Below are 16,040 nucleotides of genomic sequence, written 5' to 3' on the forward strand. Positions count from 1 at the left end.
TGCCCGCAGCGCGGCGGTGCGCGGCTGCGGGGCTGCCGGCGTAGCGGAGAGCCGCTGGACGAGCGGATTAATTACACACGTCTACACGCAGCTTTTTTCATTTCACCCGACCGAAAGCCTCCCCCACAGCAGCCTGCTCCTCTGCTCACAGGACCAGGTACCTCCCCCAGGGAGGCGGCGGCGCGGGAGCCAAAGGAGGTGCTGCAGGGTCCTGTAAACACTAAAAAACAACCCCAAACGATAGCGGAGAGCCGCTGGACGAGCGGATTAATTACACACGTCTACACGCAGCTTTTTTCATTTCACCCGACCGAAAGCCTCCCCCACAGCAGCCTGCTCCTCTGCTCACAGGACCAGGTACCTCCCCCAGGGAGGCGGCGGCGCGGGAGCCAAAGGAGGTGCTGCAGGGTCCTGTAAACACTAAAAAACAACCCCAAACGACACCTTACCTACCTTCAGCATTTTCCTGCTCACCTCCTTTGATGCAAAAGGAATTTTTGGCAAAGGTTAGCAGCTCGTTGTGGGATCCAGCATTATCTTGCTTTCCTTGCACTTCTTGCCCACCCACTCATCTGCTTTTCCTCAGCTCGCATCCAGCCTGCGCTGAGCGTTTGGGGGTGTTCGTGCAGTGCCTTGCACAACAGCAGCTCCCAGTGCCAGATGTTAATAAGGTCAGGTCTTGCTCTTTGCACTACAAAGGAGAAGAAACACTTTGAAATCCCGCTCTCTCTTAGCGAGGGTAATCCTGGCTAAGTGCGCGGTAGCGAACAGTGTACCCAGTGATGCAGCTGGCGTCGAGGGGAAGGCATCGGTACCCCAGCGCAAAGCTGCACGAAGGGCAGCAGAGCCGACCGTGGCAGGTAGCAGCCACAGGGCCAAGCAGAAGCCAGCTCACCCACTCCACCAGTAAGGGTTCGCTAAAGCGGGAGGAAGGCAACCAGAGCAAGCCACGGGGCTGGTGTCCTCGGTGGTAACTCTATGAGTCTTGGCAATAAACTCACCAAATGGAAGAAAAAAAATACAAGTTCCAAGCTTTTCCTTGCTGAAGTAAAATGTAAGAAAGAAAGACGTTGCTCTCAGCAATTTCTCACATCAAGCCATTCTTGTGTGCTTTCAAGTACCAGAATACTGAAGGTTACTCAAACCATGGTTCAAGTAGAGCATATACTCACTTATCAACTGTCCGAACTGAGCTCTCCTGCCACATACTTGCAGAGAGAAAATAGCTCCCCCCCATACCGAAATGATCTGTGCGCGCATGGTTGTCGGGCAAGGTCTGACTGCAGGGCGGGGACTAGGTAGCGTGGAAGATGCAGCTGGACAAGACAGGGGTTGTGGTTGTTCTCAACCAGAAAGCACAAGATGGGTTTCCACCTGCAAGCCTAAGGACTTCACGCTGCAGAGGCCATTTCTACCCCGTTTCTATTTTGTATTCTCCGGGTGCTGTGGGGCACTCCACACTTTGTGGATGGAAGAGAGAAAAACTGGCATGAAAGGAAACAGGAGAAAAGATCTAATAAAGGCTCTGCCTTGCACACAGTTCAAGAGCACCCCCACCCCCCCACACCGCCTTCCTCCCCGCCTTAGGGCTGCCTTTACCACCTCCCCGCTCCGGGCAAGTGCAGCACCAGCATCGCTGCTCTGGCACTGCCCGGCCCCGCCGGCTACCCAGCAGAGCGCCCAGGAAAGGCAGCGCGTTTCCGCAACACCTGGAATGCTTGGGCCCAAGGAAAAGGATTTTATCCCTCTCTGAACTGAAGGGCAGTTAAGACACCAGCTCGTGCTTAGGCCAGCGCAGGCTGGTGGAGCTGGGGGTGGCACTGGAAATGGCTGGTTTGTTATTTACACCCACAGACAGTACCTGCTGGGGCTTCTCCTGCCTGCTCTTGTGACGGGCAGGGGCGGGCAGTCACTGTCTGCAGGAGGACACAGACTGTCCCAGCCATCGCCCCACGCTTACGCACACTCTGTGCTTGCTTACACACAGAGCGATCTGCTACCGGCAACCTGGAGGCAGGCTGGAGACACAAGACGGTGGTTCCCTTTCTGGTTATAGCGGGGGAAGAAACAAAGATGCCACCAATAATCACTTGTTAGATAAACACCAGCCTCTTCCAGGAACAGGTTAATCTACCTGCAGCTGGATTTACTCACCGCCACAGGCCTGCCTCTCCTTCCCGTTTCGGTGAGGATTTCCACGCTCGGAGATGGCTCAGCTCAGCAGCGGTGTTTCACCGGAGCAGAGCAGCTGGGACAAAGCCTGTGCACACAACTGCATCCCAGCCACTCAGGTGTGCTCCCAGCACACCCCTTGCACCCGCCTTTTATCACTCGGCAGCACGATCCGTTCCTCAGCTTCCCTAGGGATGAAAACCCTCACTGCCAGTCCTTACACGGCGCTGAACCTTGGTGATTCTCTAGCCCCTCCCTCTTCACTCTGGTGTCTGCGGTGACTAGGACCTCACGGGCTACTGGCATCTTTACAGAACCTGGAAGCAACTTCCCCATCAGAACAGCCATCAAACTACACCTGCTTGAGAAATTAAATAGGTTTGTAGTCCTTCAACAGTACAAAAAGAAAAAAGAGAGACCAGTGATGTCATGTCTCCTTTGCTTCTAAAGGTACTTGCACACAGTTGAGATCTGAGCCGGCAAAGCGCAAGCTGACCGGGAATCGGAGGCCAGCAGACGCAGCAGACGCGGTCCCTAATGCATTAACCAGCTCCCTGGAAGGAGCGTCAGACCCCCACTGCTGGATTAGCGCATCCTGCACGGGATCTCCAGAGCTAACAGACAACGGAACGTCACCAACATTTAATCACTCACGATATACAATTACAAGGCAACTAAAAGATCTCACTGGTCTCAATTTTCAAAAGCAGGATTTAACCCCCACGAGTGCACCGCCAGCTCTGGGCACAGACAGGCTTCCACCGCATCTCCCAGCTCTGTCCAGAGCGCTCCAGAATCCGACCAGCAAGAGTGTCGAGCAAGGGTAAACACTCCAGAGCAGAGCTACGCGTTGTGGTACCAGCCCAGGCAGCGCCAGGGGTCTGTGGCAGGCGAGAACTATCAAAATGACAGAAGTGCCAGATACCACAGGGCGAGGCAGTACAGTAAAGCCTATAAATATTCAACATTATTTTTCCGGCACACATTTGTGATTCATAAGATGTGGAACTATAATGAATTTCAAATGTCAAATAAATGTTCAAATACAAGATTTTCTCTGTGCTTTCACCATGCTTTAACAACGTTATGTCTGGGCTGCAAAAAGTTGCCATTTAACTTGTGACTAAAACCCCAGTGTTTTAACCAAAATTATTCAATAAAAAGTAACAATTACATTTTCAACGTTTTTCAAGTGAGAATTTATCTTCCTGTAGTGCCTGCACAGGCTGCAGGATGTCAGAACCGTTCAAGCAAGGGAAGGAATGTGGGTAACTTTTTCTCTGAACATTTTTCAGAGAGGGTAACAAAAGCTTTTGACCGAGGAATCCCTCCAGGGTGATAAACACCCTCTGACAAGCATCTATGCAAAAGAAGTGAAAAAAACCCCCAATGGTGCTCATTCCCCTGCGTTTGAAATGTGGGAACCGTCAGAGAGTTCTCTTTAACATCTACCTTTTCCAGCAGACACGGGCACGGGTTGCGAGAGGGCAGACCGGGGCTCCTGCAGCATCACTCTTGGGGTCAGTGCAGCTCAGGAGGATCTTCTCCAGCCTCTTCGGTGACTACACCTGCACGTGTCCACGCAGTTCCAACCCGACCCCACACAGAGCAGCGCTTTCCCCGCGGGCAGCGGTGGTTTGGGAAATAAACTCCTTGTTATGACTAACTCACCCCTCCTCCCTTTCCCAAATCACAGTATTTGAATAACCACCTAAACCAAGACAGGAAAACATTTCAGGGTTTAACCCCTATTTAATTAACCCCTAATTACCCCCTAATTTACAGGTTTAATCCTACAAGATACTAAACATCATCAATTCTCATTGTTCTCATGTGTAAGGAGGTACTTTTAAATCACCTCTCTAGTGTAATCTCCAGACACTGCAAATTTATTTTACAACACACTGTGAAGTAGGAACTGTGAGGAAAGTTGAAGAAAACTCTGCTTTTTACGATGAGACCTAAAGTTCAACCAGAACTAACGAAAACTTGAGCAGATACAGTAATGCTCAAGGGGGGTTATACTTTTCCGTGTGTCTTTGGTGTCTCCGCGGAGATGCACCTTGTGTTTTGCAGCACGTTGTCCCAGCGACAGCACAGGTTCTTGCAAAGGCGCGGTCACAAACAGTATTTCGGACATCGCAAATGCAATCAGTCTCTGCAGTGCACTGAGAGAAAAAGCTCTTTGGAACATTCACTGTAACATCGCAGAGGTGTAGTATAATTACGACCAGTGCTCTAGGATTTGTTAATGACAGTTTTGATTTACAAACAGATCTCCTGCACAGTGCAGCCAGCTGATGTTCATCACGGTGTGTAAATTGTTCAGATTTTAGGTCTTCGACTACCTGCTACAGCTGTAGCTGAGCACGCCATGGATGGACAACGTGCAGTACTTGTGCAAGTACAGAAACAAGACTCAAACTCCAAAACCACAGAAAGATCTTTCCAAAAACCTTCATCCTGGCTGAAGCACTGGGCAGCGTGAAATCTGAGTGTACGGTGGAAGCACCCACGTGCAGAGGGACAAGAACCACGTAAGCTGAGGGACCGACAGGCAGGGCCCACGGCCGAGGTGTGGCGGGCTGCGGTGGTTAGAGCTAAACTCGACCCAGAGCTGTTAATGAAACAAACCCCAACCATTACTTACAAATTGGCTCCGGGCTTTTTTTTTTTCCCATGTGTGTTTGTTTAATGAACATAAAACCTCCACTCTTCATTTTTGCCAGAACAGAACAAAGGACAGTGCTTAAACCATTTTCTCTGAAATACAGTTTGGTTACAGAACGCGCAAGTGTTTCAGTATCGTCCCTCAGCACTTCATCATCTCTCTCGTCGAGAGGATAACGCGAACCAAAAGCTCCACAAAGATAACAAATGCAGAGTCTGCCTTCACTGTCAGAAACACTTCCGAAAAATATTACTGAGAAGAAAATTTCAAGAGCACTTTAATACAGAATGAGTGGCATAGATGGATGGGGCTGATTTTAAAGAGACAGCCTTTATTTAAAGTACTTCGTTTTGCAGATCTTATAAAGTAAACATTACAATACTTTTTCACAAATATATTAAAATTGTTTAAATTTAAAAGGCAATTCCACTGACTGATGGATGTTTTCAGAGAAAAAGTATCTAACAGAAATAGGCAGCTCAACTAAAACTAGATTTTAAACATTCTTTGTCATTCCATCTCCTTAAAAATAAAAAAATAATAAAAAAAAAAAAAGACGTTTTTCACCCAGACTTCCTTGACAGCAATAAGGCAACTCCAGGAGATTTGAACGAGCTCCTTGGAGATTACAGATACTGTAACTGGCTGCTCCTCATGCTTTACAACACCCAAAGGTGCAACTATCCATCGATCACAATCACATTTGTGCATTAAAATATAAAACTTAAATTACAGATTTTAAAAATATTACTAATAGATTTCCCTATCATAAAATGTTTGACATTTACAGTACTTGAACTATTTCAGTTCTGGGTTGATGAGGTTTAAGCAATTTACCACTGCAAGAGTTAGACTCTGGAGCTCACAAACAGCACAACCCAACCAGGGGCAGCAACAGTCGGAAGAGTCGTAGTGCAAATCAAAATAAGAAGTGTGCAGAGCTGCACTAGTCGTATACATTTCTAAAATATAAATGAACAAGACGAGCTCTTACATTGTACATGCAATAAATTATAGTAAGCAAATGACACTGGGGCTGGGGCACTCTATGATTTTAGCTGGTGTACCAGAGCTGAAGCCTGTGAAAGAGAGGACTCGGTAAACAAAACATTTCAAAGCTCTGTTGTCATAGCACCTGAACTACGCTTTGTACTTCTGCTTCCCCGTCTCGCTGATCACACAGATATGCTGAAACAAAATAAAATAAAAAGCTCCTGTTAGAGAAGTCACGGGAGAGACCGATGTTTGACACGCGTATTCAGTAACCAGCTTCTGAAAAAAAAACCACCCAAGCACGCGATGCATGTTTCAGGATGGAAGAATCTCGCAATACTGTTTACGCAGAACAACTTCAGCCTTTTTTTGGTCTAAAATCTCAACATTTTCTTCTTTCTCCCCCGCTAATTGCCCCACCCAATGCCTGCTGGGTCGGGTGAGACCCAGACAAAGAATTAATGACTTAGAATAAAAAGTGAACCCCTCTGAAGTTCCCAGGTCTCTCTTCTCTGACTCTTTCGTAACTAAGCAAATGAGCTTATTTGCTGCAGATGTCTGGTAAGGTAAGAAACTTCACATGAACTTTATGTTCTCTCAAGCTGACAGGAGATGTGTGGCCTCCATTCTGCATGCAGCAGAACACATTTCCGTTCCACAAGAGCTCCAAAACGCTGTCCTGCAGCTCCAGGGTTTGTTCTTGTTGTTGCACCACCAACAGAACGACTTTGCATGCGAGACATGATTTACTGAGGAGGGAGAGCGATATGAGGAGACTTCCCTTCCTTCCTCCTCCCTAGTTTTAAATGGACAAAAACATATGGGAAAAATTACTTACATTCAAATCTCTGAAGTATTCATTGTAATCTAGGGCGTATCCCACAACAAATTTGTCTGGCACTTCAAATCCAACAACTGAAAAAAAGACCGTAAGTCATGAGTATGTTAGAAAAGAACTTCCTAGAGTTCACTACAGCTGTAATCTGGAATTCCATACATATGCAAGCATCCAAACTCGGTTCTTTCCTTCCACTCAAGTACCCTCAGATGAATATTCCAGGTCTTTTGAAATTTTACCTTAACTTTGTTGATTTACCAACTAAAGCAAAATTAAATAGATGTAATTACTGATTACCACACAGGAGCATGATGCTGGCATGCAGTCGGCAAGAAATTAATGGAAGCACTTGAATCTGCAGACTGGGCATTATTATCAGAACGTGACATTCCTTGAAAATTTCCTGCAACCTTATGAACACATACAAAAAGAGTCAATACTTCCCAGCACTTCCTACGTGTTTGACACGCCAGTGCAGAAGCAGTGGAAGGAACTGGTGAGCACAGCACAAGTCGCCCTCACAGTATGGTTCAGAAGCCCACGGGTAGGGCTGCAGGAAGAGCAGCTTTTTGTGCCACACACGGCAAAACCATTTACACATTTTGTTTCATGTTTGAGAAGAGAGAACCTCACTGCAGGCTGCTAACTCTTTCTTGTAGCAGGTAAGAAGGACGTGGAGACAGTAAGAGAGGGGCCTCTGCCTCCAGCTTCCCAGAGCAACGAATGTTCCAGATGATTAGTTTTTGCCACTGACTGGAGTTGATGTCTAGACTCGACATTCTGGTTTAGTCGTGCCCTAATCTGAATTCCCCTCCTCTCTTCTGTCCCGCTTCAAACAGCCCATCCTTCCTGTACTCACAGGCTGCCTTAGTGGTCTGCATCATGCAAAGGCACAATGAGTAGGCAGGTTCAGTCAGGAGCTCCTTCACAGCGATGGACGTGCAAGTCCAGTGGGACTTTCTGTGAAGGGCTGGGAGAGTGAGCACAGAGTGACGGTAATCGCAGAACCCCAGCTCTGCAGGAAAACTAGCCGTCTGCCTTGGAGGACCTGCCTCGAGGGACTCCATGGCTGCGACTCACACGCAGTGGCCAGATACGCAGGAATATCCTAGGACTGCTAAAGCACAGCTTAGATGCTGGGTTTGTGGTAGAGAGAATAGTGAGGAGCAAAGAGCTCTGTTCTGTATGGCATCACTTGCAGATTTGAGAAGCAGGTGGGATTTTTTTTGTGTGTTTGGTTCTTTTTTTCTTCCCAAACTGCCTAAAAAGAGGACACCTGCTATTCCACAGATTGTCTAAACAGCTCTAGCAGAGGTGGTCAGGCACTATCAGTCCAACCGGTCCACACACTATATAAAATGACCAAAAAATATTACATTATATAATATAAAATTTCAGAATTACTTTCTTCCCTCATGCTAAAATGAAAGACTCCCGAGTCCAGGAAAGCTGCGTGGTTTTTCTCTTCCTGGCTACAGTGAGGGTCTGCAAAAAAAAAATGAGGGGGAAAATTTGTATAGTTCAAAGAAAAAGCTGGGTGCCCTTGTGGAAAAGTTAAGGCGATGTTTAGCATCTGCTTGGCCTCTCAATACAGGATAAAACAGAGGCCCAGCCGTTACTGCCTTGTTGTCTCTTCTTTCAGAGCTCACGTGTGCTGCACTGAACAGGTTGTCTCTGCGGACAGATGGCAAAACAAGTCATCTGCTGCGGGATGCTCGGAAGGCCGACCGTTAACCCGGCTAAGCCTATAACAAGATCTCAGGAACGAGAGGCATCCCTGACTAAGGGGAACATCTCAACTAAGCCTGAAGGCATTGAAAAACTTCAGTTCCAGAATACTGTTCAGCCATGGGGAGGAGGAGGAAGAGGATGCGATTCTGCTGCTAAATTCACTCCACTTCCATAGTGAAAGTACCTGTCCAGCTTAACAGGAATTTAGCCTCTGGAACAGGGTTAAAACACAGCCCTTCCCAAGGCAGGAGGAGCCGCCACTCTAGCACCACCATCTGCTGTTGATGCTACTCCTGTCTTTATGGTCTTGGGACAGATGGGAGAAGACAAGGTTGTAATTCAGACTCCCAGACATAACTGGTTTGTACCAATCCAGGCATCTTACCACTGTAAATTTTTATCAGACCTGCTGCCCCGTGTGGTCCTTCTACACTCCTGGGGACATCCAAACGGCATGAGGTGGCTGACTTCAGGCGTCCAAACCACTTCCCAAAGTGTCAAAAGCAAATCCAGCAGATTTTGCTGACCAAAGCACTGGACTACATGCAAGCTGGGAGACTTTGCACATGAAAAGGGTGTAACCTGGACCATGACCTCAACGTTTACTTTTCATATAGCCAAATGTTACAAAATGGTAAGGAAAAAAAGGGTCAGACCAAATCCAGATTAACTCTGTCAAAACGCATTCCAAGTATTTCATTTCCCTAAATAAGAGCAAAATCTATTAAGAATCATTAGTGAAAACTCATTTGGAACATTCTTGGACTTTGACCAAAGGGTACACAAAACATTGACATACTCTTGAAAATTAATAACAGTTGTCAAAAAGTCACTTACAGTCTGGCCGATATCCCACACTTCGAGGAGTTCTTTTTACCAACAAACTGTCAAATAAAACCAATATAAAACTGAAACATGGAAAAGCACCAGGTACAAATATATGGGACTGTTTTGATGTCAGACAAGCTGAATTTGGCCTAAATGTGCATAACTGAAAGCTACATACATTTTAAACTCTCATTTTATTTGCATGTGCAGCTGATCACAATGACCAAATCGGAACTTCCCGGAATCGTGAATGGTTCGCAGCCTAAAGGATAACTAACAGGACTGAAGAAAAAGCTAGAGGTCACTGACCTGGATGGATTTTCATAGTGAAAAGTGAAGTAATGGGGTTTTATGTGCACCAGGAACTTCAGGCACAATTTAGCTTATCGTTAAAGAGGTGACGGCTCATGATCTGGCCAGACCAACCAAGCTCTTTTCAAAAGCATTAGTATAATGAAGCGGAGGATTGGCTGCTGAAGGGCAACCTCAACTGCACTTGCACAACATGTCCTCACTGTTTTTCACTGGCAGTACTAATTACCCCCATAAAGAAAACGGAATTGGTTCTGATGATCGGGTGATACAATCCAGCTCCACTTTCCCAGCATTAATAGTCAGAGGTGTAAAAAGCATGGAGATACAGAGCTGAGGGTATTGTGGAAGAGAGAAATGCCCTGCAAGCTTAATTTGATTTGCTCACTATTCTGTTAAGCACTTCTTAGAAGTGTCTCCTTCTCTTAGAAGATAACCCCACAGGCCTGACATTTGCCTGTCTCTGAGATCAGAGACTTTGGGAGGAAAAGTGATGGCTGAATGTAAAGACAGGTCAGCATAACTCTGCACATTAAGCACAGCCCTCCTTCCCTCCTTGGATCACCCCCGAAAGTAGGGCTTCATTTGTCAGAGTCGGGTTCAATTTTAGACATTTTCTGAAACTTCTGGTTGTGAGCCTTAGTCTACGATAACTGGTGTAGGATTTGATCAAAGAAACCCCAAAATCATTAACAGCATTAATTCACATTTCCCTGCTTCCCCTGCAAACAAACAAACAAAAAAAAAAAAAAAAGAGGGAAGAAAGAGAAGAGAGGAAAGTGAAGTAACTAAGAATATTATACTTCAGACTCTCTACAAGGATCATGTTTACCTGCTCAGGTCTTTGGCAGACCCACATTACTGCAACAGGTAACTGGACTTTGCTCATCCTCTATCACATTTGTGATGTACACTGCAGTGTACAGTGCCAAGGATTATAAATTTGGCACGCTTAATACGGCCGGGGAGAAATCCTCCACAACCTCACCTTCAGCAGGTCACCTCCAGATTATCAGCAAGAGGAGCTGTTCTCCTATGTCTAACCACTGCTTTGACATTGTTATGGCAACACAAGTGATTAGATATTACACACAGCTCTGCTCTCTCTCTAATCCCTAGCAAACATTACGCTTTTATTGTAAAATACAGAACCAGAGCATAGCAGCACAAAAGATGCAATTTAAGAAGTAGGAAGAATAGTGCTATTGGTTAATAACATAATGTTATCCTCAGTGTTTCATGTTAGTTGTAAGTTATTTAATTATAAAATGTTTTGAAGCTAATTGATTAAAGATGTAACTAAGTAGAAAAGCCTGGAAGAGCATATGGCTGGGTAACTCTCACAGAATGACCTCTAAAGCTCAGCTGCACGATGCACGCTACACAAACAATGTTAGTGCAAATTTAATTCTACAATTAAAGAAGGGAAACTAAAACAGGTCTCCCTGGCACAGGTTCCCCACTGAAGTAAACTCAACTTGCAGACAGCGCAAGCCAGAATAAACACATCTGGATAGATATCACATACAGGTCAATGACAAACACTGATTTTTTTATCCCCTTCTCAAATAAAAGTCAATATTTATGAATTAAATTTGTGTTGAAAATACCTCTACCAACTTGAGAGAGTATCTTTTTAGAGCCCCCCAAATTTATATTCTTCCACATACTTCTAAACCTAACTTGGGCTTCAGTGGTAAAACCCCACAAATCTTACTATAATATGACAAGGCAAGACGTATACCAGGCACGCGCAAGGTATCCCCTTCGGAAGCACTGAAATTCTTCAGCCGTGAGACTGGAAAGAACAGTGTCTCTGCCAGCTGTATCGAACGTATGCTCTCACAACAAGCAATAGTGCTTTTGGAGTTGAAACAAATAGTAAACTCCAACAGATCGCATCATGTGTGACTCTCTGACTCCCGCAGAAATGTTCCATCCTGTTTCTCTTCCATTGAAATGTATCCTACACTTTTTTTTCCTCCTGTGTGTCATTCTTAAAGTGAAATAACAGCACAAATAATCAACATTAAAAATTTACCTGGCTACTTTCACCATCTTTGGATTGTATTGCTTAAGTAGAGACAGCAACGTTTTCATTGTTTTACCAGTATCGATTATATCCTGAAAACAAAAAAACTCATGTAAGAAAGAATATTAAACATGTCAGAGCATTTTCAAGTTTCTACCACAGAAACTGCTCATCTGCAATAGCGCAGAAGTATGCCAGAATACAGTTCGTAATCAAATACAGGTGACATGTAACATCATGTTGTGCTCACGCAGCTACGCTCGGTGAAGTGCTCACACGCATTAACAATAGCTCTTAATTGCTGGGGATAACCATGACTTTGAAAGCAGTTACTGAACTCCGACCTTCTTGGCTCCTTTTGGGCATTTTATGGCTTGTGCTTCTTGCAGCTATTAAGGCAAAATGGTGTTTAATTCAAATATGGTAAGAGTAACATTAGTCTCGCCATTGAGCTCGGTCACAGAGACAGATGTGTACCACAGGAAGAAAAGTAAGAAGGGAAAATAGGCAAAACAACCCGTTATTGCAAGAAAAGAAAAAGGCGTGTAATTTACACTGCAGTTCCAAGAAACAGCTGAAGAAATTGCACTGGGAATATTTGGGTGCAGTCCTAAAGTCCATACTCAAAGACACTAAAATTATTTTTGACACACCATTTAAATCCCATCCACTGCACATATAAGCAGAAAAAAAGAATATATGGCTTGCTACTGAAGCATCAGAAACGGGCTCCTCATTCGGACTGAAAGAATCACAAGATCTTTAAAGGGACAGTCCTTGCCCTGGCCTGAAATCAAGTCTGTTTGAAGTGAAGGAGAACAGAAGCAGCAATGTCCTGGTTTCAGCTCATTTTCCCATGACTCCCAATTAAAATAGAAATTGAACAAAACACTCATCAGAGCACCCGTCAGCATACCATCTTTAACACTTCATGCTTTTAATCATGGTTATAAACTCAAGAAAAGTTAAAGACAAACGGATATAGATAAAAATAAATGTTGTCAAATAAACAGAAGTAGATACTTCCATGCTCTAAAACAAAACCAGAACTATTACTGAGTTTGGATTGTATGAATATCTGTTTACTGGAGCTGAATCTCTATTTTGGTCAGATTTTTTTTCATCTTTTGTTTGTTGAAAAGATGCTGTATAGAAAAGCCTAGTGCTCTGGTGCACATTAAACCTACAATCGATGTGCATTTTTATTGTCTGACAGTTAAAATGGTGATCAGTAAAAGGGTTTGTATTTGACAACGTGTAAGACAAGTCACTGGATAGATGACTCACTGAAAAAATGAGAAACTAACCTAGTTAGCTGCCTGGGACTTTAAAGACATACATTCATCCGAAATGGAGCAGATACATAATCAAACACATCTGCCTACCTGAAGCAAAATACACGTCAAAGAACACCACTGGTCACACAGATGACTGCTGCATAAACACTATTTTGGTAGGAGTTTTGAAACTGAACGTGTTTCCTGTGGAATAATATAACCTTCTCAAATTAACAAAATAACCAACCAAACCCAAACAGCCAGAAGATCACAACATAAAAAAAAGACACTTCAGGAGAGGAAACATCCTTTCCTTCGGCTGCTGAGTCAGTTGCCATGGCTGTTTGCTTGCTTACAAACAAGCCGCTTCCGTTATTTGGAGCTTTAAGACGTTATGAGGTTGCACGTCCATTTTTCCTGTCTGCTGCTGCTGCTGCTTCCCTGTCCTGAAACCGGTCACCTTACCGGAAAACATCCCTCATCAAAGCGATACTTACTGAACAGAAGCAACACTGGCTGTCAAGAAAGAGGCATGAAAGCAAGCACTAAGCAACAGCACCTACTGGGAAACCTAACGGAGGAGGACTGTACCTGGTACCATCCAAGAACCAGGATGAGACAGACACGGGAATTCAGCAACTGCAAAAGGCTCTCTGAGAATTAGCATCCTCTATGCCAACTCCTCTCTAAACAAATTACACACAGGGACGTTGGGCTTAGGGCTGTTTTTCATGTATAGGATATTCGTACCAGGAACCTCCTTCTACCCCTGCAGTTTAATTTCCCAGCTTGCTGTTACAAACCCAGAACAATAATAAGCTTAATAACTCAACCTCGTTCCGCATACTTTTAAAAATTAATGAGGAAAAAAAATGCAACAAAATGAACAAATTTTAGAATTGACAGAAACCCAGAAAACTGAAAGCAAATGCAAATGATTTTACATGGATATTTTCCTTGTTAAATTTTGCACTTGAATGCGATTTGAGAATTCAAAACATGGATAATTTCAAATTCAGAGCCCACTTGCAAAATTCAGGTCCGGAATCAGAAGCTGGAAGCCTGAAATCAGAAACTGTAGGTTTTCTGGCTTAAGAACAACTGCTGTTAGAGCTCTTTTACCAGTCACGCATTAGAAGTTCAAAGTGAAACGTAATACTTACTTCTACAATCAACACATTCTGGTGGGGAGGGAAAAAAAAAAAGAATCCATTAATATCTAGAGAATATGCCAAATTTTGTATCTATTAAACTCTATAACTCATTAATTTTCATTGCAGTTAAATATTTGTACCACTATTCATGTACATTTACACATATAACAGCAAAATCTACGTAGTAAACATTTCTGATGCCCTAACAAAAATTAGCTGGCAATGAGATTCTCCTCAACCTCCCATGCTGAGTACAAAGTGGTCTTTAAATTATTTAGACTTTGGGAATTCTAGAGGTATGCACAAGAGATCAAACCGGAGCCTACACAATTCGTATTCTGAAGCAAAGCAAACTATAGAGACGTTCGATTCTGTCATACCTACGCCCTTTATGCAGATCTGTGACACACATGCCTTAAACGTCACATGTGTGTAAGGAGGAGGGGAAAATAATGTGTTCTGAGAGCACAGAGGCACTGATGCTTCAACCCCAGACACCGAGCTCAACGATCTCCACAGAGTCACTGGAGAAGAGCAGATTCCCCGTTCTCCCATTTCCTTCTTTTGTCACTGTCTGTAACAGGAACCTGTGTCCCTAACCTGGACTGCACGTTACGCCTCTCGACAGCATAAGTTCCCACCACTGCTTCAGTGAAACATCCAACAGAGCAAGTAAATAATGCCACTCTCTTTTAATGGTAGTTTGAGACTAAAACCCACACATTTTTTTTTCTTCTCAGCACTGCAGAAAAACAAATTCAGAACTTTGCTGATACTGAAGACAGTGAATAGGAGGTTTCTTTGTTAAGTTCAAATTAAACTGAGGCTTTGGTGCGGCTTATCCACTTCCCTTGTACACAGTGACAAATATTTCAATGAAATCTCCATTTTCATTTTTTAAACCGACCATCACACACTAAAAGAGCAGCCTTAAAACCATGCAGGTGTGGGGGTTCTTTGGTGGTTTTGTTTGGTTTTAAGCATGCAGAGAGCCATACCTTTCCAGTCAAGGTTGAGAGGTCATCTCCACCAATGACTTTTATATCACCAGTTGACTGATCATTCTGAGAAAGAGGAAGGCGAGCATTAACATTAGCAGAATTAAAATAATTATTTCTTCCAGTAAATACCAAAACTGCAAAGTACATAACCAGTGAATGTTGATGCTTTCAGAAACACAGCACCGACAGCGTCTCTCTATTAACTAAGAAATTACAAGTGATCAAATTCCAAGATGGTATTTCAGATTAAAGATTGTTTGACAAGAGATCTGCATAAACACAAGCATCATCATCTCGCTCGTAACCATTATATATACACATGTATCTAAAAAGATACACTTTGCTAAGCATTCCCTGCAGATATGGAAATAAGGCAAGAAGCACTGCCTTTCCAAGCTTCCTGCTGCTACATAGCTGGTAATTTACATTTTAAACTGTAATGCTTTAGAGAGCCTACTCTTTGAAAAAGAGTAAGCAATCATCACAACAACAGGTAGCAAACAAGGCACAGATTGTTATTCAGTAAGCTACAGAGATAACAAAAAAGCTTGTGTTTGCCTTGCTTAAAACAAATATTGGTAACAAATCTAATTTCTTCTTCTAGTAACTGAACAGCCACGTAGGCACATCAACAACAGAAGGCAGCACTTTGCTTCAGTGAAACTAAACTATGATACAAACATAAATGAACTGCTGTATAAGAAAGTTAAAACCAGCTGCTAGTGGTGCTTCACAGAGCTCTGCAGTTTATCTGGAGTCATTCAACTGCCTAAACCTTGAGAGTGTCTCACAGTTCATATTAGATGTGATATGGTTATTATTGTACCACTTAGAGAGGACATTATTCCATAATTTAATCGTTTCAGTTGAAGGTTAATAATGTTTATTGATATTTATTCTCATCGCTCCTTACCACACATCTTCTTTTTAGAAAAACAATATTATTTTGCTGCTGCATTTTGAAGCTCGAGAGCGCTGCACAACTGCACAGACATGCAGCAAACCAGTAGCTTCTGCCCAAACCCCAGGAA

At 43.8% G+C, this 16,040-nt stretch overlaps 1 protein-coding gene across 1 annotated transcript in view; it reads right to left on the bottom strand.

Annotated features, from left to right (window-relative positions):
• Window positions 1-5,282: 5,282 nt before the first annotated feature.
• The window catches only part of LOC104490249 (hypoxanthine-guanine phosphoribosyltransferase), a gene marked incomplete at its 5' end in the record, with an annotated part of 16,997 nt that continues 6,239 nt past the window's right edge, over window positions 5,283-16,040 (bottom strand). Inside the window, 6 exons of the mRNA XM_010132510.1 lie at window positions 5,283-6,031; window positions 6,675-6,751; window positions 9,243-9,289; window positions 11,587-11,669; window positions 14,018-14,035; window positions 15,007-15,072. Of these exons, the coding sequence (XP_010130812.1) occupies window positions 5,984-6,031; window positions 6,675-6,751; window positions 9,243-9,289; window positions 11,587-11,669; window positions 14,018-14,035; window positions 15,007-15,072 (339 nt within the window). The remainder of the gene's footprint in view (window positions 6,032-6,674; window positions 6,752-9,242; window positions 9,290-11,586; window positions 11,670-14,017; window positions 14,036-15,006; window positions 15,073-16,040) is intronic.

The sequence above is a fragment of the Buceros rhinoceros genome, unplaced genomic scaffold (assembly GCF_000710305.1).
Source record: "Buceros rhinoceros silvestris isolate BGI_N320 unplaced genomic scaffold, ASM71030v1 scaffold18803, whole genome shotgun sequence".
Classification (NCBI taxonomy): domain Eukaryota; kingdom Metazoa; phylum Chordata; class Aves; order Bucerotiformes; family Bucerotidae; genus Buceros; species Buceros rhinoceros.